This window comes from Calonectris borealis, chromosome 8 (genome assembly GCF_964195595.1).
Source record: "Calonectris borealis chromosome 8, bCalBor7.hap1.2, whole genome shotgun sequence".
Taxonomy (NCBI): domain Eukaryota; kingdom Metazoa; phylum Chordata; class Aves; order Procellariiformes; family Procellariidae; genus Calonectris; species Calonectris borealis.
This window is the reverse complement of record NC_134319.1, coordinates 32,669,315-32,689,901: the sequence shown is the minus strand read 5'-3', so window position 1 is coordinate 32,689,901 and position 20,587 is coordinate 32,669,315. Positions and strand designations below refer to the sequence as shown.

Genomic DNA, 20,587 nt, shown 5'->3' with positions numbered 1-20,587 from the left:
ACAGACTCACGGCCAGCCGTGCTCGAGTCCAATGGGTGAGGTGGGGCACTGCCCCACAACCCAATTCAGACTACTCTCCCCCGGACACGCCTTTTAGCCACGGCTGCACGTTCAGCGTCCCATTAAAACCCCCCAACGCAGGGGTGCCACAGGCTGGGCACACAGGGCACCATCGCCCGGCCCAGCCTCTGCCACCCCCTTCAAAATAAGCACAAACACCGGTTTTTGTAAAAACTGTCCACAAACGGTCACCGCTCTTCATTTCTGGCGCCACCCCCCCCCCCGCTCTCCGCTCACAGCAGGTTGGGGTAGCGCCGCTGGGAAAGCGGCCTGGGTTGGTTGGGGCGAGAGGCAGCGGTGAGCTGGGAAGCAGAGAGAGAGGGTGTAAGGCAGGCTTGTACCCCAAAATGTGGACCCGCTGTCCCCAGGATGCAGCCACAAGCATCCCCCCCCCCCATTTCCCTCCTCCTTCCCACCCCCCCAACACCCTCCTCCCCCCATTTATTTTCTTATAAACACCAAACTCTTACACCCAGAGCTGGGAGCCCCTATATCCCCCTGCCCATAGCAGATTGCAGGCAATCTGGCATCACCCCAAAAGCCAGGAGCCTCCCCCACCCTACCCAGCAACACCCCAGGAGGATGCTCTCACCTGAGAGACCTGGACAGGGTTGAAGAGGGGGACTGTCCCCACCGGTGGGGGAGATTCATGGGAGCCAGTCTGGAAGGGGTGAAGGGAGAGAAACTTCACAGCCACCCCCGATTTCAGACACCCCCCCATCACACACCAATACACCTCCCTCCTCTCCTCACCTGCTCTCCTGCTGACTCCCCACCGCCTGCATCCCACGAGCCTTTCATCTCAATGGACACCGGGGTAACAGGAAAGGCATTTTCACCTTGCATTCCTCCTGGGGCATGCAACCAAAAAAAAACCCAAACAACTTAATTTTAAGAGGAGCAGCAGCTTCTAAAAGGCCGACAAGGAGCAGGACGCGGGGACCCACGCAGCGTTTACCAGGGTTGCTGGACAGAGGCTGAGCCAAAGGGCTTGTCCCAGCTGCGGGAGGACCATCGGGTGGGGATGGCGACGTCCGTTCCTGAAACCACATCCACCCGTTTAGAGCAGAAGCTCCTTGCATGGTGAGAAGACCTCTGCACCAGATACCACACCACACTTTTGGGGTACCCCTCTGCACCCATCCTGCTGGAGAGGTACCCCAAGAGCTACCCCCAAGCCTGTGTACAGTGTAAGGGGCCACCAGGGCCCATGGGTCCCCCTCTGCTCCTCATCTCCTGCTAGTTTTGGAAGAATATCCCAAAATTTCCTGCTCCGGGACTGTAGGTCATTCTCAACTGGGAGGAAACTGCCAGGGGAGGATCTCGCTCCAACACCTGCCTCCAAGCCCACCGTCGGGGATGTGGCACCCGGAGGACTCGGCCAGGACTGCGATAACCACGCATGGCTGCTTCCCCATCTCTGCTGCGCTTCCAATTAAAGAGCTTTTCCTTCCTTTCAGCAACTAAAACCTGCCCGAGCGGTGCCGCTCGTGGCTGCTGCTTTCCGCTCTGGCGGAGGGCAAGCGATCCCCGCAGAGTTTGCCAAGTGAAATAGCGGGTGAAGGGGGAGATGTGTCACCTGTCCCCATGGCTGTAACCCTGGGTGTCACCCGGGGACAGGACAGCCTTTCGTCCCCTACCTGCGGTCCTGGCATGGGGGAGTCCAGGGCTGTCTCCGACGTGGCCTTGGGAGAGGTTTCCTTGGTGGGCTTCGACCGAAACCAGCCAAACCACCTGAATCCGGAGCTCTGGGAAAGGGAGGTTGTCGCAGTTGACGGAAATGGGTGAGAAGGGGAAGATGCCACGGCCACCGAGACGCCCCCCGCACCAGCCGGGAGCGGGCACCGTTTCGCCCAGGTCACAGCAGGTGTCGGGGACAGGCAAGCTCGGAGCATGAGGCTTCACGTCGGCTCTGGCGTGCTCACCTTATCCTCACCCGGCTTCGCCGCCTCCGCTGGTGCCGGCTCTTCGGCAGCGCTCTCCGAGGAAGGCCGGCTGTCATCTTCCGAGGAGACAGTGGAGCTCCCCGAGATGGTCCGAGTCCTTGCCTTTAACTCCTCCATGGCATCGGAGATTGGAGCTGCCACTTGCTGTTCCCAGAAGAGCCACCCCAAGCATGATCAGAGCATCCCTGGGACTCCTCCATGCCAGGCTTAACCAATAGCGTCCCCGGGGACCCCCGCATCCCTTACACAGCAGGTGGGGAGGGGGATAGCACCCACAGCGGGGTGCAGTGGGCAGCCCACGGTCCCAGAGGTAGGAGGCTGGAGAGGGCTGCCCTAAGCTGTCAGGTCCCCGAGGGGACGGGCTGGCACCATGATGGGGGTTTCCACGCGAGTTAAGCACGTGGAAGGATGAGCCAGCGAGTCCTAAATCCCCCCAGGGCCCCCAATGGGGTGGTCTCCCTGACCCCTCTCTGACTCACCTGCTCTGCTGGGAGGGATGGCTGCACCCCCTCGGGGGACAGCGGGGTGCCCCGAGGCTCCCCAGCTTCTCCTGTGGAGCAGAGGGAAGGACACAGTCAGGCTGTGGCCCCAGGAGCTCCTGCCATGTCTAGCAGAGCTATTTTCAGTGCTTCTGTCATCCCACCCAGAGCAAGGCCTCGTGGCCAAGATGTCCCCCAAGAGAGGCAAGAGACCATTCTGGACCTGTCCCTGTCCATGCCAGCACCAGGGAGGGAGTAAGCCGCAGGGCTGCACCGATACAACTCAAAAACCTGCCTTGCGCTGTTGGACGTGAAGTTTGTTTTCCCACCCGGCAGGGAAGCGGCAGCACCAACCCGCGGCTGCCCTCCCTTCCTACTTTGGGCAAGGTCTTCCAAAAATGAAGACTCGCCTGCCCAGGGCAGCCAGCGCTGGTGGACACGGTTTGCATGCATGGCACCAGGGCAATCACTGCTCCTCATCTGGGCAAGGTTGGAGGGAAACAAGGCGCTGGGTGAAGGCAGCGGCGTTTGAAGCTACACACACGCTGTAGGGGATCACACTTCCCCGAGGGACGCCCCATCCCACTGCTACTAACTGGGGACAGGTCTTTTTGCAGAGGAACAAGGCTGGAGCACTTACCTGCCGGTGGTACCACCTGCGGAGGGGGCTCAGCAAAATCCCCTCCCGGAGGGGCGGCCGTCCCTGGGTCGAGCGCGGGGGGCTGCAGCTCTTGCCGAACGCCGAGCAGCGGCGATGCTGCGACCTGAGCAGGTGCCGGGGACCAGAGAGACGCGTCCTCGTGGGAGCTGGGTCCCTGGGGTGGCATGGGCTGGTAGCACTGGTCATACTGGTAGTCTTCACCCTGTAGAAGGTCATGGCCAGGCTCTCCATCTGCCAAAAAAAAAAAAACCAAACAAACACCACAAAAACAAAAACACAGACCTCAGGAGTTTACTCCGGTGTTTATAATTTCATCAGGCTGTTGCACAGATTTCTGCCCTTTTCCATTATACATCAGCGGGAGCCAGAGGGGGCGAGGAGGGACCCCGGGGACCGCGCGTGGGCGAGGGAGGAGGTAGGGCACGGCAGCGGGGACCTTTCAGAGGCTTCAAGGAAGGTGGGCTGTGAAAGACGGGGAAAACCTCCCGGGAACGTGCCTGAGGTTGCAGATGAACTCAGAAGGGGAATGCTATGGAAGCAAAGAGACCAAGCGTGAGCAGCGCACACCCAGCAGTTCAAAGGAGCCTCCAGCCTTTTCTTCCACTCCTGCTGCACACCCCAAGCAGTAACAAAAATTCACCTCCCAGCCTTCATTCCTGCTCCACAGGAGCACCCACGGATGAGTTTCTTGCTTTAGGCAGATTTATTCAGGGTTGGTTTTTTTTTTTTTGTTTGAAAGGCAGGTTAAGCAAGTGGGGTTTGTTTTATTTAACACACACATTGCTCTGGCTGATGTTAGACACACTGCTCTTGGTCCCAGTTGTGTGTCCTGCTTGTTCCAGCTCTGCAGCCTCCAGCCAGAAACTTGTTGGGCAGTGGGAAACTTCTCTCCCATTGCCGTGAGACACGGCCAGGCAGGACCCAGACCCCGTGGGTCTGAGCCTGGGGACCTACTATGGCATCTCTTGGATGCAGCGCTACAAAACCCTTTGCTTTGCCTGCCAAGCATCGCCTCCAGCCGGCTCCGGGTTGGCTTCGCACCCACACGGCCTGGAGATGCTTGAGATCCACAGGGAGGACGATGGATGCGTGACCCCACGCTGCCCAAGCAAGCTCAGCCAGAAAAAGTCAGGGAGGACAGCTCAGGCTGTAAGGATGGAGAGGGAGGTTGCTGTGACCACATGGATCCCAGCTTGGCACTTTGATTCGGGCTTTGTCTTTCCAAGATGGATGAATTCAACACCAAGCCAGCTTTCTCTGTATGCAGGTCCCTCAGATGGTGACTCTGGATGGCCTCCTCAATGAAGAAAAGGGCCAAGCATCAGGAAAGCAAGCTGCGGAGACCACATGGAGCAGACCTGACCGCTCAGAGAAGCCATCCCATCATACCTGTGACTTTTTTCCAGGGAAGGATGATCATAGCCTCAGCCCTGATAGCAGCAGAAGGCAATCAGGATTGATGATCCTTTTTACTGCCTGGGAGAGCTCTTTGAAGAGGAATTTGGCAGCAGCAGGGAAAGCTGATAGGAAGAAATGGCTTGGAGGAATTTGTCATGTTTTATCCTGTCTGCACCAGCCTTCATTCTCCACGCATCGGTGCCGGCGTTCCCAGGAGAAAGCTAGATGTGAGCAGCAGTGAGGAGCAGCAGGCTGTGCCGGGGCGTCCGGCTGATGGAGGTGGCTGTGAAGCAATGCCGATGGGTCACCAGCCCCGACTTCTCCTCGATGGGACATCTCCATGGACACGCTGCCCAGCTAGGAAAGCTCTCCAGCCCTTCCCTTGACAGCCACCCAGGGGAGGTTCACGTCCCTTATCTTGATGTCTCTTGACCCTCTGGGAAGGCTGTCGCTGGAGGGGACTCTCAGAGTCACCGAGAGGCAAAGCAAAGGCAAGAAAGAGGCAGCAGGGAAGGGGAAAAGCTGGGGCTTCACCAGCAGCCCAGCCCACAGAAAGATGAGCTCCTTCCCGAATCTTTAACTCTGCAAGTATGAAATCCCCGTAGTTCAGCTCCAGTTTGCATCCTCGGAGGACTGCCTGGGAACAGGGCCGTCTCCCCCGAGGCTCGGCCGGGAGGCACGTGCTTCATCCAGCTGCCCACCCCTGGTCACCCTTCTCCTCCCACCGCACCCACAGGGACTCCTGAAGCGGTAATTAGGCCCAATTACTCAGACATCATATGGAGGGCACAAGCATCAACCCCTCCGTTTGCAGCCCCATGCCAGAGGGATGCATCCAGGCAGGAGCAAAATTTTGAGCTCTGGTGGGATGCAATGAGCAAGGAGCAGCTGCTGAGAAATTCTCCGGGGAGCAGGGAGCTGCCTCCCAGCCTGTGGCAGCACAACTCCACATGCGGAGAAGCCCGCTGCGGTGACTGCAACCTGCTGCTTCGTTTTCTTTACCTGCCATCGATGCAGCAGCCCAGGAGAGCCCTGGCTGAGCAGATGCCACCTCCGGAGGGAGGTCATCTTCCACCTGCAAGGAGAGAGGGAAAAACCTGATAAAACAGATGGAAAAAGGGATGGCACAGGGCAAAGACTAAGGAAACCACAAAGCCAATGTAAAGGAAAGCGTGGTGCTCGCAGGTCTGGGGCTCACGACCCCCCCCCAGGCTGCGGGGCCCCAGGTTACAGGTGAGACCCATACCAGCACGGTCACAGCCCTTTCCCAGCAAGCGAAGGGGGCTGCAGCACCGCTGCCCTGCTGACAGCAGGCAGGAGGGGAAACTGGAGACAGAAAAGGGCACAAAACTAAAAGCAGACATGAAACCTGAACGAAGAGCATTAATCCAAGGACCAGACCACAATTAAGGGACCCGAGAGCACACATCTGCAAGGTGATCCCCTGCCAGCATCCTCCGCAATATCCTCACCACAAGAGGAGATCATCATTCACCACCAGCCCCTGACTGCCCTCCTTGAGCCAAGAGAAGGAGTGTTTTGCCCCGTGGGAAGCTCTGCAGCCCTCGCTGCTCGCACCCTCAGGTGTTGCAACCCCCCTGCTCCTGCTGAAGCTGCAGGTGGGACCACATCTCCGAGCTCACAAGCCAAGAGGAAAGGCGCCCGGGTAACAACGGCCTTCAAACCTCCATACCTGTCCCCTTGGATTCAGGGTAGAGGAGGAAGATGCTTCCGCAAACTACCCCGCATACCAGCTACCCCCCAGCATCCCCGCTCCTCCTCACCTCCCACTGCCGGCAGCAGGCTCGGAGCTGAACCAGCCAGTCGGGCTCCAGCGTCTGGTCCTGTTCCGGCATCTCCAGGAGCAGCGGGTCGGACAGCTTCAGCCGCTCGGCGAGCTGCAGAGCCAGGAGTGCCACAGGGCTCATCACACATCTGGGCTCCGCAGGGGACAGACCGACCCTCGCAGCAATTGCACGTGGCCGGGCACACGGGCCCGGGGAAAAATAGCACCAGAGCTGCACTACTTCATAATACGGGGGTTAAAGTAACAGCAGCCTCTTGTGCAAGATTTATTCCATCTCCTGCATTGCTGCGGAGAGGTGCTGGCCCGTCCCGTGCCCCGCAGAGAGCCTCCCAGCAGGGCTATCTCCGCCGTCTCCGCAGAGACGTCAGAGTACCGATGTCAAAGATGCTCTCCACATCAGAGAGGCAGGTAACTATTACCGTCCTTTTCTCCTCCGAGGTAAACGCGCACCTTTAATCCCACTTGACAGCCAGCCCGGGGCACCAGTGGCTTTGCAGGACACCCCAGCAGGAGCTCTGGGAACAGCCCAGCTCCCAGGGCTGTGCGCCAGCCCCGTACCTACCCCACGAGGACGGATGGGAGCCGGGAGGGTTTGAGCTAAGGGCTCACCCTGCCGTTTCCTCACCCAGCTTTGCAACAAGCGTTATCATCACTAATAACCACACAGAAAACAAACACAGGGCTGGGAGGGACCCTCTGAGGTTAACCTGACCCATCTGGCAACGCTCAAGAAAATCCTGTGTGCCCACATCAGCCTCTGTTTGTCTGATTTGCACTTACAAATCTCCAAGGAGAAGATTTCACAGCCTCCCAGGCCTGTCCTGATGCTTAATGTCCTTAGAGCTAAAGAGTTTTTTCTTAATATCTAAGCAAAATCTTCCCTGCTGCAAATTAAGCCTCTCTATTCCTGCGCCGGCAGGAGCTGTGGGGACAGCCAGGCACCATCCCCTGAAAAGCAGCCTCCTGCATGCCGGGGGGCTGTTATCTCATCCCCCACTCCCCCCCTTCCTCCCCCAGCATATCTTGCCTAGGAAAAAAAAAAAAACAACCCCGAGGCCTTCTTCAGAGGTCATTTTCCCCTCAATCTCTTATCACTCCCCTGCTCTTCTCTCCTGCACTTGCTCCGATTTGGCCCTGGCTCCAAGCGCGGCATGCCGAACGGGGCACGGTGCCCCAGCCAAGACCCCCAAGACCCAAGCATGGGGGATTATCACCTCCTTGTCTAACACATGCCATTTTTGCTTTCATAGCCCAGAATAACATTATAACATTGGATTTTTTTTTCTTTTTTTTTTTTTTGCAACAGCATCCTGTTATGTTGCTGCTCGGTATTTTTTCCCGTGCTCCACTATCTCCCCCAGGTCCCTCTCTGCAGTATTGCTGCTGCGTGTTTAATTTCTCCGGCAAGAGAGGGGTCTGTGCCGCCCGGGCTGCAGCCTTCTCAATGACATGGGGCTCCAGCAACTGTCCACAGAGCAAGAGGCTCTTCTGAGGTGACCAACCCACCGGCCCAGGGTGCGACGGAGGGCTAGGTCAGTCTGAACAGACAAGGGTCCTGTTTTAAGACAGCTGGATGCGGGGAGATGACACTCACCTAAAGCACCGCTCTTCATCCGAGCCTTCACTGAATTTTCTCTTGTTGGTATCGACCCACTTCTTGGGAATTTATCAAGCTCCCTCGCGCTCATTTATCTTCCACGCTTTGCTAAGAGGCTGCCTCATCAAGGGCCACCAAAAGCCATGCAGAGGTGACTTTGCAGCTCGGCCACCCTTCGCAGCCACGCAAGTCTCAGCTATCCCCACCGCCCCAGCCCACATAGGCCGTTTCTTCCTCTTCCCAAAATTGTTCAAAACAATCTAAACTAGCACAAAATACACTTCCCACCTCCAGGAGGTTACAGTGAGACACGACCCACGCAGCCAGAGCTTGGCTCAGGACAGGGACCAGCCCCAACAAGCAGAGTAATCCAGCCAGGAGCTTGCACTACCAGACCCCGCCATCCCAACTCTGTGCACACACACATGTGTGCATCCTAAATCAATCGCAGGAAAGAGGAAATTATAAGCGTGATTACTCCTAAACGGGGGGAATGTTTAATCCAAAAGCTAATGTGCACTTTGATCCAATATTAATGAATCAGCACCTGGTTGTATATCGTCCCCAGCTTCAAAAGAGGGGAAGTCTTAATCAAACACTAATGTGTATCATAATTTGTAACACAGTCTAAAACATCAAAGACAAGAGTGTCTATGAATGCACTAGTTTTTCAGATGAAAGTGTTTTCTCCCAGGAGAAGCATTATCCCCAGCAGAACGGCAGATCTGAGAGGCTGTTAGACAGTAAATAGGTTTTGGACGATGGGGTGGAGGGGCTGCGCCAGCTGAGTTTTGGGCAATTTCTCCAGCACCTGCTTCAGACAGGCATCCCTGCTGCCCCTCACCTCACAGCACCGCAGCTTTTGCCCCCTTCCCGATGGAGGAAGGCTTCGAGCAGCCTCGGCACTGCCCCAGTGATGCTCATGGAGTCAGCAGATCCACTCTCCCGAGAGCCCAACCTGCTTGGGGACCTGGGACACTTTGCTTCTCCCCTCCCTGCCCCAGCACACCGCTAACGAAGCGAGGAGCTGGGCTCAGGGCTACCAGCCGGGACTCGCTCCTGTTCACTGTCACCCCAAAAGAGCCCCCGGCAGGTAAATGCAACCACGGGATGATGTGCTGGAGGAGAAATGCCAGACACACACTTCGACTTCTTAAGTCTGTTCCATTTACAAGTTCAAAAAGCCCCTCCAGAATAGAAAACATCCTTTGCTTCCAAATAACTCTGCTCCTACTTGGCAGTCAACACAATTCCTTTGTTTTTTACCCTAAATCCATGGGTATTAGAGACCCCACGGAGGTGTTGGCTTTGCCGTGCTCAGCACGTGCCAGGCAGCAAACCCTGGGGGGGCTGCTCAGAGCTGCCAAGCACCCCCAAGCCATGGGAAAACACCGAGGACGCTCCCCAACGCACCGGGTCCTGAATGGGTACCACCATGAGGGGTACAGGACTCACCTTCATCACTTGCTGGGCCAGGATGGGGTGGCTGGCCGGATCCTGGCCCAGGAGCGCGGTGGCAATCTGCTCGCAGTATTGCAGGGCCTGGGCTGGGAGCCCATGGTCGGCCAGGCGAGAGGCGTAGAGGAGCTTATAGACCTTGGGAGAGGGAAGCAGAGCAGACGTAGGTGGGTGAGGAGATGCTGGTGCCCGTGAGTCCCCTCTGCCCTGGTGCTGGGACATCATCCCAGCGTGACTCAGGGCACCCTGGGTCATGGGTCTCCTCACCCAGAGGTCACCTGCAATCTGAGGACACCCCACCCATCCCCATGGGGCAGCTCCCCAAACCATGGTGCTGTTGTAAGGCCAGCCCCCCATCTTCATTTATCCATCTGATTTGCACAGCGCCCGAGGCAGCGGTAGCCAGGTGCTTATTTGCCGTATGAAAAGTATATCCTATACCCAGGGAGCAGGAGGGGAGCCAGACCTGAGCAAGCACCGATCGAACACACCATGCCCCAAAACCTGCCCCGTGGCCAGGGCAGCCTCCCCATCACTCCCAAAGCCCAGCGAGGGGACAGGGACAAGCCTTGGAGAGCAGCCCGAATCCCTGGCGTCAGGGGGACGGATGCATGTTTTGGGGCAGGTCTGAGCTGCTCCACCAGATGGGCTTGTGCATCTCCGCTACCTGGAAGGGGAGCAGGAAGAATTTGGGCTGTTGTAGCTGCTGACAGTACTCGAAGATTTCCATCCGCTGGATGACCTCCGTCCTGGCAAACTGGGCGAACGCCTGACTGCAAAGGAGAGGGGTAGGTTCAGTAAGCAGGAGCAGAGCTCTCCCCAGAGAGCCCCACACACAGATTCCCAGCTCCACCACCACCCCAGCCTGCAGCTGGAGAGGCCCAGAGCAAAGCTCACATTAAGAGCAGTAAAAACCCACAAACAGGGATTGCTTTTGCATAAAAGTGAGATCCCAGGGATGAAAAGAAGGTGGGACACATCACCGGCAAGAGCACCACCTCCTGGGCTTGCTCACCGGTGGTTGCTGCCCAGCAGAGCCATGCGGTCTGCCTTCGCCCCAAAGTAACCGAAAGGAATATCCGCCATCAGGTAGCAGAAATGAGCTGCTTCAACTGCTCCCCTGCCAGCTGGATGGGAGGAAAAAAGACAAACACTTAGTCCTGAGAGAGAGGTCATCATGTGGACAGCATTGCTTTGGAGGCTCCCAAGCTCACATGAAAACCCAAACCCAACCGCCCCACTTTCTTCCCTGTCCATGCAGACCCTGATCCCTCCCTTCTCCCTGTTTTTTGTCTGTTTTCCCCGCTTGCTGCTTTCCATACCTAGGAAGGGGTTTCCATTCAGTGGTAGGACCAGAGGAGCCTGAGCAGGCTCCAACTCTAGCTTCAACTCTGTAGGGTGCCATTATTGGCATGAAATCCCCAGAAGTCCCCACCACCAGGAGCAAGTCTCAGTCCCTGCAGTCACATAGGCCCTCCCCGGGTCCAGCGGCTCCAGGTGTCTCCAAAAGAGCAGCTAATGGATGTGCCTGAGCCTGACTCATCTGCCAGCACGAAGGGCAGCAGGACCCATCAACACCTCATCCCTGCCACCGCACAGGCGCTGCGGCTCCGGGGGTACAGGCATGTACACCCCATCTCAGCAGCAACGTACATCCATGCCAGCGTGGACATGCACGGTGACATTGCAGGTGTCCACCAACTATTACAAGACAGCGGGAACATAACTGCTCACAGCGGCCTTGGCTCACCCAAAGTGTCTCCCATGGTGACAATGGCTCGGTGGTTCAGCTCCATGTCTCCAACCTTGTTGGACAACATCACGGCCAGGTGGGGCCTCCAGTCTCCCCAGGTGGCATCCCCGCAGCACTGGAGGGAGACAAGAGGAGAGCGAAGGTGAGCAGAGATGGTCACCACGAGGTGGGTGTCACAGGCAGGTGACAGCACAGGGGTACACGTGCTGGGCTCAGCCTCTTGCTCACGGACCAGCGCTGCCTGAGGGATCCTTCCCGACATGAGCTGGAAGAGGGTCTGCAGGGGATCATTGGTGGCCAGCGTACTGGTGAACCTGTGAGGAGACAGCAGAAATAGGGCTGCCGTGCCAGGACCCCAAACCCTCATTCACCTCCAAGGGCACGTCCCAAATGCCCCAGGAAAGCAGTGTCCTGAGGGGCTTCCCAGAGAAGGCAGAAGGGATCATCAGGCTGATGATCTGCATTACCTCCAGAGCAGGCAAGTCTCCAGGATAATGCTGGATAAAACCTCCTCAAAAGGATTCAGGTTGCACAAGACAGAAAATTTCTGCTTAAGTCTCCCTGAAGGGATCAACCCAATCCAAACTAAGTACCTTAATTCCACCGGAAAACGTTCCTACGAGTGGGATGAACAGCTCAGACTGGATCACGGTGAAGATGGCCCAGTCTCCCCTACCCCGACGGCTCCTTTTGCTAGGGCAGCAAGGGCAAAGCCAAAGACTCAGAATAAATCCACCCCACACCTCCAGGGAATGGCTTTCCTTCTGCTTTCCAGCCCCCACTTGGTTTCTCTTGTCCATCAGGAAGCCCAAAGGTCTCAGGCCCATCCAGATGAATGCCCCCTCTCCCCTTTGCCCCCTCTCAAAGGGTGCAGCTGAAATCAATGCCCTTTTTTCAGTGCTCTGGGGCTGGATGGCACCAGAAGGGATAACAGGCTTGGCAAAGCCAGTCACAGAGCATCGTACCTCACTTTAGCTTCTCCAACTTACCCGGTGAGCACCCAGCTGTAGGTCCGAGGGTCCATTTTGCTGGAGAGGAAGAGGGCATGGCCCCACAGCTGGTTTCTCATGGCCCAGACCAGAGCATCCTGCAGCCAAGGTGGAGAAGAAAAAGGGTTTGCACTAATTCTGCTTCCCTGCCCTCCTCCGCTGCCAGGGGACCCGCTGCTCACCCAGCTCAGAGAGCCCCAATAACCGCTCTGTCTCTAACTAATACCCTTCAAAAAACTCTTCCATGTTCACATTATCTTTCTACTTTGCACGATGACAAGAACTGGGACCTTCATAGCAATATTGTCTCTCCTGGATTTCCAGGTCCGTGCTGCCCGTTAGCTCTCTGCCACTGCTGTGGGATCCCAGCCTGGGCACCCAAGCTTCTCTGCATCCAACCTTCCTCTCTCCCTTGTGCCTTTGGTATCCCTTGAGGTCACATAGCTGCAACTAACCCCACAGTGCTGGTAAAAGCCTCTGCATCTTGTCCTCACTTGGGCCCCATCCCAATTCCCAATGGTGGGAAATCACTGCCATAAGCCCTGTTGTACAAATGCAACTTGAAGGGTTGATCCCACAACTACAAGGCACCTCTTGACCACTCTTCCCTTTAAAACCTGCCTGAAGAGGCCAAAGAGGCCAAGAAAAAAAAAAACTCAGCCCTGTGTCCTGGATCCCGCTCACCACTTACTTTCTTCCTGCCATAGTAGAGGAGCTTGGTGAACTTCTCCACTATCTGTGCTTGGGTCTCCACAACAGGAGGGACCTCCCCTGTGATGAGGTCCAGTGTCCCCGGCTGACGTGACATCCACTCATCATCTGTCAGGCCCATCAGGTTTACCGCAGGGTTTTGCCTCTTGTACTTCTCCCGGCGCCTGCAGTCTTGCATCAGCAGCTCAGCCGTGTCTGAGCCCACCATGGACTGTGAACGGGGAGGAGGGAGGCCCATGGAGGCTGCCCCATGAGCAAAGGCTGACAGCATTTCCAGTCCGACACCCTTACACTTGTATCCTCATCCTAGCACATCTCCCCAACACCACCAGTCTTGGCCACCAGCACACTTTTGGAGGGCAAAAGATTCAGCACAACTAGCAAGACCTTCACAGCACTCACTCTGAAGATCTTATCTGCTTCCAACAAGAAGCCACAGATTAGATGGGGTGGATTTCATTGGGTTAAGGGAATAATCCCCTTTTAAGCGTAAGTGCTGGCTCCTTGAAGGTGGCACCAGTCCCTTCCACAGCAGCTATAGCATTGGGTTGTTGGTAGTTCACAAGGATGAAAAGCAATCACAGAGAAGGGTTTGCTCCAAATATCCAGGCAGCGTCCAACTGATTGATAGTACTATGGGAACGGGATGCTTTTCAGGTACACCCCCTACCCTCTGAAAATAGCAACTGGATCAAGAGGCACCTAAGGGGCATATAACTTGTCTCACTTCTAAGATCAAAAGGGTCAGCCCCTTCCACGGGACACCTACCCCATTCTGCCGGCAGAGGAGGATCAGGAGTTTCCAGAGAAGAGATGAATCTCTGCCTTTCTGTGTTGAGAGATCACAGCTTGTGGCTATCTTCTGCTGGCAAAATGTCATCACATCCACTTTGTGCAGGTCTTCCCTACAGCAGCAAAGAAAGGCATCAAAAGAAACCCAAGGCAAAGCACTCTAGGACATCATTCAGACTCAAAGCATCCCCACGTTCACTGACGGGAATGCCAAAGATTCAAAGTGAGAGTTGGAGGAGAGAAGATCCCCAGTGCCAATGACCACAAGCCACATTTCCACACCAATACTTAAATTTTATCATTATTATGACTCTTTGCAGATTTCTGTGTTTCAGGGCTGCAGAGTGCATCTCAGACCCTCTCTCTGCCCTCTTGATAATATTTTCATCCATCCACCTGCAAAGAACCTCAGTTTTGCTTTGCTGTGCTGCTCTTACAGCCGTGGATGTCGGAGGTTGCAGGAGCAGGCACACATACAGGCAGTATCTTTATTTAACTGGCATAGTGGACACACTTGTGACCACATAAACCTTTTGGGTCAGAAACAGAAACTTTTAAGCTACGTGCAAGCCAGGCAGAACTGCTGTCTCACAATAAAATAATCATACAGTTGGAAAGAAAGGGTAGCCGAGACACCAGATCGGCCAGGGGAGAGGGGCTGGGGATGGAGATGCTGATTCTGACTCAATCACGCCAACGTATCATATGGAGATTCCCAACACCCATTTTGGCACAAGTGGTAGCCTCCAGGTCTTCTACCCACGTTCTGGGCATATGCAACTCTTTCGCCCAGTAAATGGTTCTCCTCAGTGACTTGTTTTCCTCCTTCTGCACACTCCTTTTCTCTCCCCGCTTTGGTTATGAGTGACCAGAAGACACGCTGGCGTAACAAGTACGATACAGAGACAACCTGATGCAATACACCAGGACACAGCTCCTGGACCTGCCAATGCAGCATACCTGGCCAGGGGCCCTGGGAAGGCCTGTAGCTCCTTCAGCTCTTTCGTGTCATGAAGGATCACCTAAAAACCAAGAGCAAATTCAGCAGCTAGACTCCAGCAATCAGGCCAGCCCCAGCTGGGCTGGCTGAAAGTCAGTGCCTGGGCCAAGGGTTTAACAGTGCTGGTGAACCCGTTCTCTGTGCTGTCTTAAGATAACCCCAAAGCATAGACCCTGGACCATCACATGGACCCCAGTGCTAAGGTCCAGGAAAGAAATGCCTGTTAAGATGGCATCTGCCTCCTTTAGGAGGCAAAATAGGAGACTGAAACACTGTGGTAGACTCAGGGGATGGACACGGCCTCTGTATTGGAGCACCTCTGAAAGGTGAGCAGAATGATCCTTCAGAGAGGTATGGACCACATCTGTCCCCGTCAGAAGGGATCACTGAACAGGTCACAGATGGCAAGGGTTATGGAGCTGAAGGAGAAGAATGTGGGACCCAAAGGCTGAAAGCAATGCCCAGGCACAGGCTGGGACGATGCAGACTCAAGGGTCCATGGGGGCTGGAGATCAGATGGCAGCAGGGGACGGGAAGGCTGCTAAGGAGGCTGAGTGACAAACGGTGTTTGCATCCCTCAGGGCAAGAGGAGCCACTCCAGCAAGGGGACCGAGGGCAGCCTGGGGTGCCAGGCTGTGGCATACCTCCAGGCTGTGTAGCTCGACATGGGCTAGCTGTCCCTCAGCAGGGCGGTGGGGACACACCAGCACCAGCTGGCCTCCGGCTCCAAAGCACATCGCCACGTGCGGCAGCGAGAACTTGAAGGGTACCACCGGGGCTGGGGTGGACACCAAGGGCCACCCTGCAACGACACGCAGGCCACCGTGAGTCCCCTCACCCTGACCCCACACCACCTCCACTATGGAGGACATGACCAGGTCCCAACCTGGCCCCCCAACCTAAGTAACCTTCCACTGACCCCCCGCACACACGCAAGAACTGTCCCCTAAAGCAGAAGGCATGCATGGCATCTCCTGCACCAGGGCAGAGCTGCTGGACCATGCACCCACCCCGCAGCCACCCAGTCATGCCTTGTGCCTGCACGACCTCCTCCAGGAAAGGACCGAGCTGCAAGACAGCAGATCTCCTAACGCCAGCCATTTATCTCCTTGCTCCCCCCTTGTCAGGAGGAGCCAGGGCCCCATCACACCTCACCTGCTTGTGCTGGACTCCAGGTCCCTGAAAGCGTGGGGTCAGCACCATCACCGATGTACTGGCTGAGCTCGTGGCTGCTGGAGCTGAGCCCCGACTCGTGGTACTGCAGGAGCAAGCTGGGCTGGCCCGAGGGCTGCAAGGAAGGGAGAAAACACAAACCTGGCTGAGAAACTAGGGACACCGCTGCTTTTCTGCTCCCAGGGCAGTGGGACAGGCTCTGCTGCTCTGTGAAAGTGCCCAGCAGGAGAAGCACAGGACAGCCGATTCCCATCTGAGCAGCTCAGGCCCTTCAGCATCTTAGGTTCCTCATGGCACATATCCTGGTCATACCCAAAGGCTTTTAAAAATAACTTACATCAGCCACTAGTCTAGCCCAACATCTTTCCTAGCCCTAACACAGACTCCTCAACACAGCCAGCAGACAGGGCTTGGGAACCCAAAAAAGCATTGCCCAGGAACAAAACCACCACAGCAGCTTTGATTTGATCTTTTCATTTGCTCTTGGCAAAACACAGTGATCAGGACAAGTGCGATGGAGCAGGACTTGGCGGACAGAGCTGACCGTGACACACAGCTTTCCGCTGCCTGTGGAGGATGCAGAACAGCATCCCACCAAGCCTGGATTTCTGTCCTGCTCTTGACCCTGTGCAGGAGCGGTGTACAGCCCCATGCCTGGGGCAACAACAGCCCAGCAGATGGAGAGTTCATAAATACTAATAACCCACTATAATAATCCCCAGAGATCGTTAAACCCTGAGTGCAACATAGCAAAGCAGTCCTTTTCTCCTCGGCCTCCTTCCCAGCTGGAGGAAGGACACATGGATTGCTCCCAAAATCTCTGGGAGATCCCCACGCCTTCTGTCCTCCATCCCTGCCCATCTTGAGGTTACCTCTTGGGGCTCACCACCAGCCTCCCCCGAATCACTGCCAAGGGTTTCTCCCCCTGCCCGCTCCCTCCTGGCACCCGAGATGTAGCTCTCGTAGGTCTGTGTCCTGCAGACAGGAGCAAAAGGAGACACCCTGAAGGTCAGAGATTTTGGGACCAGCCACAAACGCACTCATTTTGCAGCAGATGGTTGCACCAGGTGATGCCCAGACTCCCCACCCTTACCTGTCCTGCCCCAGGGGGGTCGTGGCCAGGTTGGGGTGGTAACCCTTGTAGTAGTGCTGGTCCCGGTAATTGGTACTCTTGCCGTAAGGCTCTCCCTGTCTCAGGTCTGGAGAGAGAATTAAGAGTTAGCATCGCCCCTCCAGAGCAACAAGCCATAATGAAGTTGCAAAAGAAAAGCAATGAGTCAGGCAATTTGCCATGCACACCCCATTTGCTCCCAAATTAGCCCAACGCATTGGAGGTATGATAAAGCCCTGTACACGTTTGCCAACACAGCACTGATGTCCTTTCCTCCCTCCCCTTTTCTTCAGCCCAGGAACTCCAGAAACAGCAAAAACAAGGCCGCGGGCACCCCGATCACACAGCATCGAGTTCAGCCTGGAACCAGGAACGACACAGGTTTTTAGCCATGGAGATCAAGTTCAAACATTCCCTTGGGTGCACCTAGTTCCTGCTCACGTTTTCCAAATGCAAACTGAGGGCAGTGCTGCACAGGGAGAACAGCACCGGCAGCCCAGGGGTGCGGGCAAGAGAAAGCCCTGGAGATGTGCAAGCCCTGGGAGAAGAAGCCATCCTGGAGAAAGCACGCCTCTTCTCCTGCAAGTTGCCTCCATCCCCAGACCCAAAGGATAAGCCTGTACCTCTGTCATCCTGCCAGGCCACCGGCTGCCACTGGTGGCTTTGGTAGGTGTAGTCATCCCCATAGCTGGCTGCTGGATACTGCCAGGGGGGGTCTTCGTATCCTTGCCTGAAATGCAACACAACATACTCAGTCTGAGAAAGGGCACTGCTGCAGGTTCTGGAGCACACCTAGGGTTAGACTCAGGTCCTGGACGGGACCTTTGGAGGCAGGAAGGGTGATGGAAATGAAGCCAGGTCCCCTGCCCAGGTGTCCTGCTCAGCAGCAGGGCCAGAAACTGGTCCAGCATCACGCTTAGAAAGAGCGGCAGGAGGTTTGGATACCTTCCCATCCCCATCTATGAGAAAGCTGTGCACTGCAGTTTCAGGAGATGTCCAATTTCAGCTGGATGATGTGGACTTCTCACAGGGATCAACTTTCACCCACATTTTAGCAGACATTCCCCCAAAAGCACCTTCTCCACGAAGCTCTGGAGCTCCTCCTGCACCAGAGCCCAGCCTAAGCCACCCACCCAGCACTCAGATATCTTAACTCTTCACAATTTACACAGCGATTTCGTCAGCCCCATGCAAGCCTCCACTTCCCGGTGCGAGCATCGCACGACCTCAGCACAAAACCCTGCGTATCCACACCATAACTCGCAGAGGGCAATAACTCAGGCAAATCAACCCAAATTTGCTGGAGCGCTCGAAGCTCTTTCAGCACCGAGAGCATCCTCTAGCCCACATTTTATCCTTCCACCCTCCGCTGTTTCAGCAGCTGAGCTTGCAAGCTCCCTTTCGCTCCTATATTACGCTCTGTATTTTTATTATTCACCTTGCGCTTGGTAAAGAAGAACGGCATTTAATCAAACCTTCAAGAAAAATGCATCTCAGTACCGAGATGAAGCCTGTAAAACGGCAACCGCAGAAGTCACAGCTGTAAGAAGAAATCGGAGCCACAACTGCTATGCAGCCTTAAATATAGAAGTCACCGGCTGCTTTAATAGCTGGGCATCACCTAATCATGCACTGCCTCTCTTAGCAGGCAACTGGTGGCTGCTCACCGCTCTGCCCGTGCCGTGACCAGGGCAGCACCCGTGCTGCAAGCCCACGAGAGCGCTGAAGTGGTCAAATCTTATTTTAAAAGGGTTTACAAGGAGGGGGCTCAGTGCGAGCATCGCCCTCTCACCTGGAGTATGGCGTGGTGGGGTAGCCGCTTCCGTAGTACTCGGCCCAGGAGGCCGGTCTGCGGGCGTCCCTCCGGGGCTGGTGGCCCTCATCCCAGGGGTGGCCGGGGAGGTGGCCCCTGTCCCAGGAGCCGGGCTGAGGCGGGGGGCCCGGGCGGAGGAGTTGCCGCCTGGGCTGCGGTGGGGGGCCGTGGTGGGCATCTCCCCACGCCCCCCGGGCTGCCTGCCTCTCCTGGGGCTGGGGTGGCCGGGTGGGCACCCAGGGGTCCATCGCAAGCTTGCCAGCGAGAGCCTCTCCGGTTTTAGGGTGGGAGGGAGGGGGTTAAGACCCAAACAGCTTTAGTGGCCTGCAAGCAATGAGACAAAGCAGCATGTTTAATTAGCAGCTTTTCACCCCCTCCAAGCCCCCCCATGAAGCCTGTTGCCACCCTCTCTCCGCTTTTGGGAGCCTGCTGGAAACCCACCATCCTTTCCAAAATGCCCAGAGGCAAGGAAAAGCTCCATCCCCAATTGCCTAAACTTGAAGCTCCCCTTAAAACACCAGGATGAACTGGTCCATTTTTGAAAGCTCTTCCCAGAGCAAGAGGTAGCCTCCAGGTAGCATCTGCTGCACCCCCAGCCAGCCTCGCAAAGCACCACCGCCCACAGGTGACAAATCAGCTTTACCCCTGTGACAAGGCGGTGAAACCTCATTTTATACGGGGTAGGGGAAGGAATATTGGCAAAGCTACGAGCAGGACAAGGAGAGTTATCCTCAAAGAAATGAGCAGGGATGGAGGCAGGGAGAAATGGAGCTTTGCTCATGTGAGCGATGGGATGGGGTGGAAACAGGGATTTCCTCCTGCCTTTCAGCTCCAGCAAGAATATAGCGGTGCAAGCGGACACCAGATTTAATTATAACAGTCCCACGCAGAAGAGGAAACCCTAACGAGAGCCCAGGGCAACACGTGGGTGAAGCCCCAGCTGCTGGGGGGGGGGGGGATGCCACCCTCAAGCCCCCCGCGTCTCCTCTTGCAGCATCGGTACCCAAACTACCCCCAGAAAGGCTCCTGAACCTCCTCGATAGGGGCAGCTGGCCAGATGCTGTCTGACCCACTTGTCACCCCTCTCGCACTCAAAGTTTAAGGCATTTTGGGGTCATTTCAGGGCTGGCAGGGGGGGACACGACACAGGTCTGAACAGAGACAGGTCAGTTTGTGCCCCTTCTAGGTGAAATCAGGGTTAAATCCTCGCCCTAAATAGCCCCCAGGCACAAGGATCCTTTTGGTCCCACCAAGGGCCCTCCTAAATTTTTGGCCAGGGGTTCCCACCGCCGTCCGCCCCCCGCGGCAGCCGCACACACCTGCTCGGAGGCCGCCGGGGCCCTTCTTCCGCTCCCCGGGCGCCGCTGCCAAAGTCCACTGCCACATGGGCCACCGCGGGGGACAAAGGGCAGCCTCCGCCCCGGACCGACCCGCTCGATCGACTCCCGAGGGGATTTCTGCTGCTGTTTGCATCCCTGAGGGTCTCCTCCTCCATCGCTTGTGCCTCCTCTCACCCAAGAGATGGAGCGTGCAGCCCTCCGAGCTCAAAAAAAGCCAGATATTTCTCCTGCGGGGTTTTTTTTTTAATGCCATGAATAAGTATCCTCCTCTATACATCCTCACGCTTCCTAAATAATAATAAATAAAACTTGTTGGTTTAATCTGGACCCAGCTATAGCTCAAGCAAATAACATCTGTCCCACGCGCCGCTGCCCAGGACAGAATTTGGGCAAGATGGAGCCGGGGTCCACCCCATCATTGCCTCATTTAAGTCCTTATAGTGCAATAACGGCCTCATTCTATAAGCGACCAGGGATTCCTGCCTCAAGACCCTCTCCC

At 56.1% G+C, this 20,587-nt stretch overlaps 1 protein-coding gene across 1 annotated transcript; it reads right to left on the bottom strand.

The window, feature by feature from the left end:
* Positions 1-228: 228 nt before the first annotated feature.
* SEC16B (SEC16 homolog B, endoplasmic reticulum export factor) lies at positions 229-19,005 on the bottom strand. The gene is made up of 25 exons (XM_075157078.1): positions 18,728-19,005; positions 17,559-17,665; positions 16,918-17,023; positions 16,697-16,799; positions 15,807-15,939; positions 15,296-15,453; positions 14,612-14,673; positions 13,629-13,764; positions 12,840-13,070; positions 12,149-12,246; positions 11,392-11,473; positions 11,157-11,274; positions 10,422-10,533; positions 10,074-10,179; positions 9,404-9,544; positions 6,329-6,442; positions 5,547-5,619; positions 3,126-3,377; positions 2,486-2,556; positions 1,986-2,117; positions 1,701-1,808; positions 1,019-1,100; positions 864-911; positions 653-723; positions 229-362 (listed from the first exon to the last, which is right to left on the bottom strand). Exons 1-25 carry the CDS (start codon positions 18,994-18,996, stop codon positions 294-296), a joined length of 2,982 nt encoding a protein of 993 aa, XP_075013179.1. The 5' UTR covers positions 18,997-19,005; the 3' UTR covers positions 229-293.
* Positions 19,006-20,587: the final 1,582 nt, after the last annotated feature.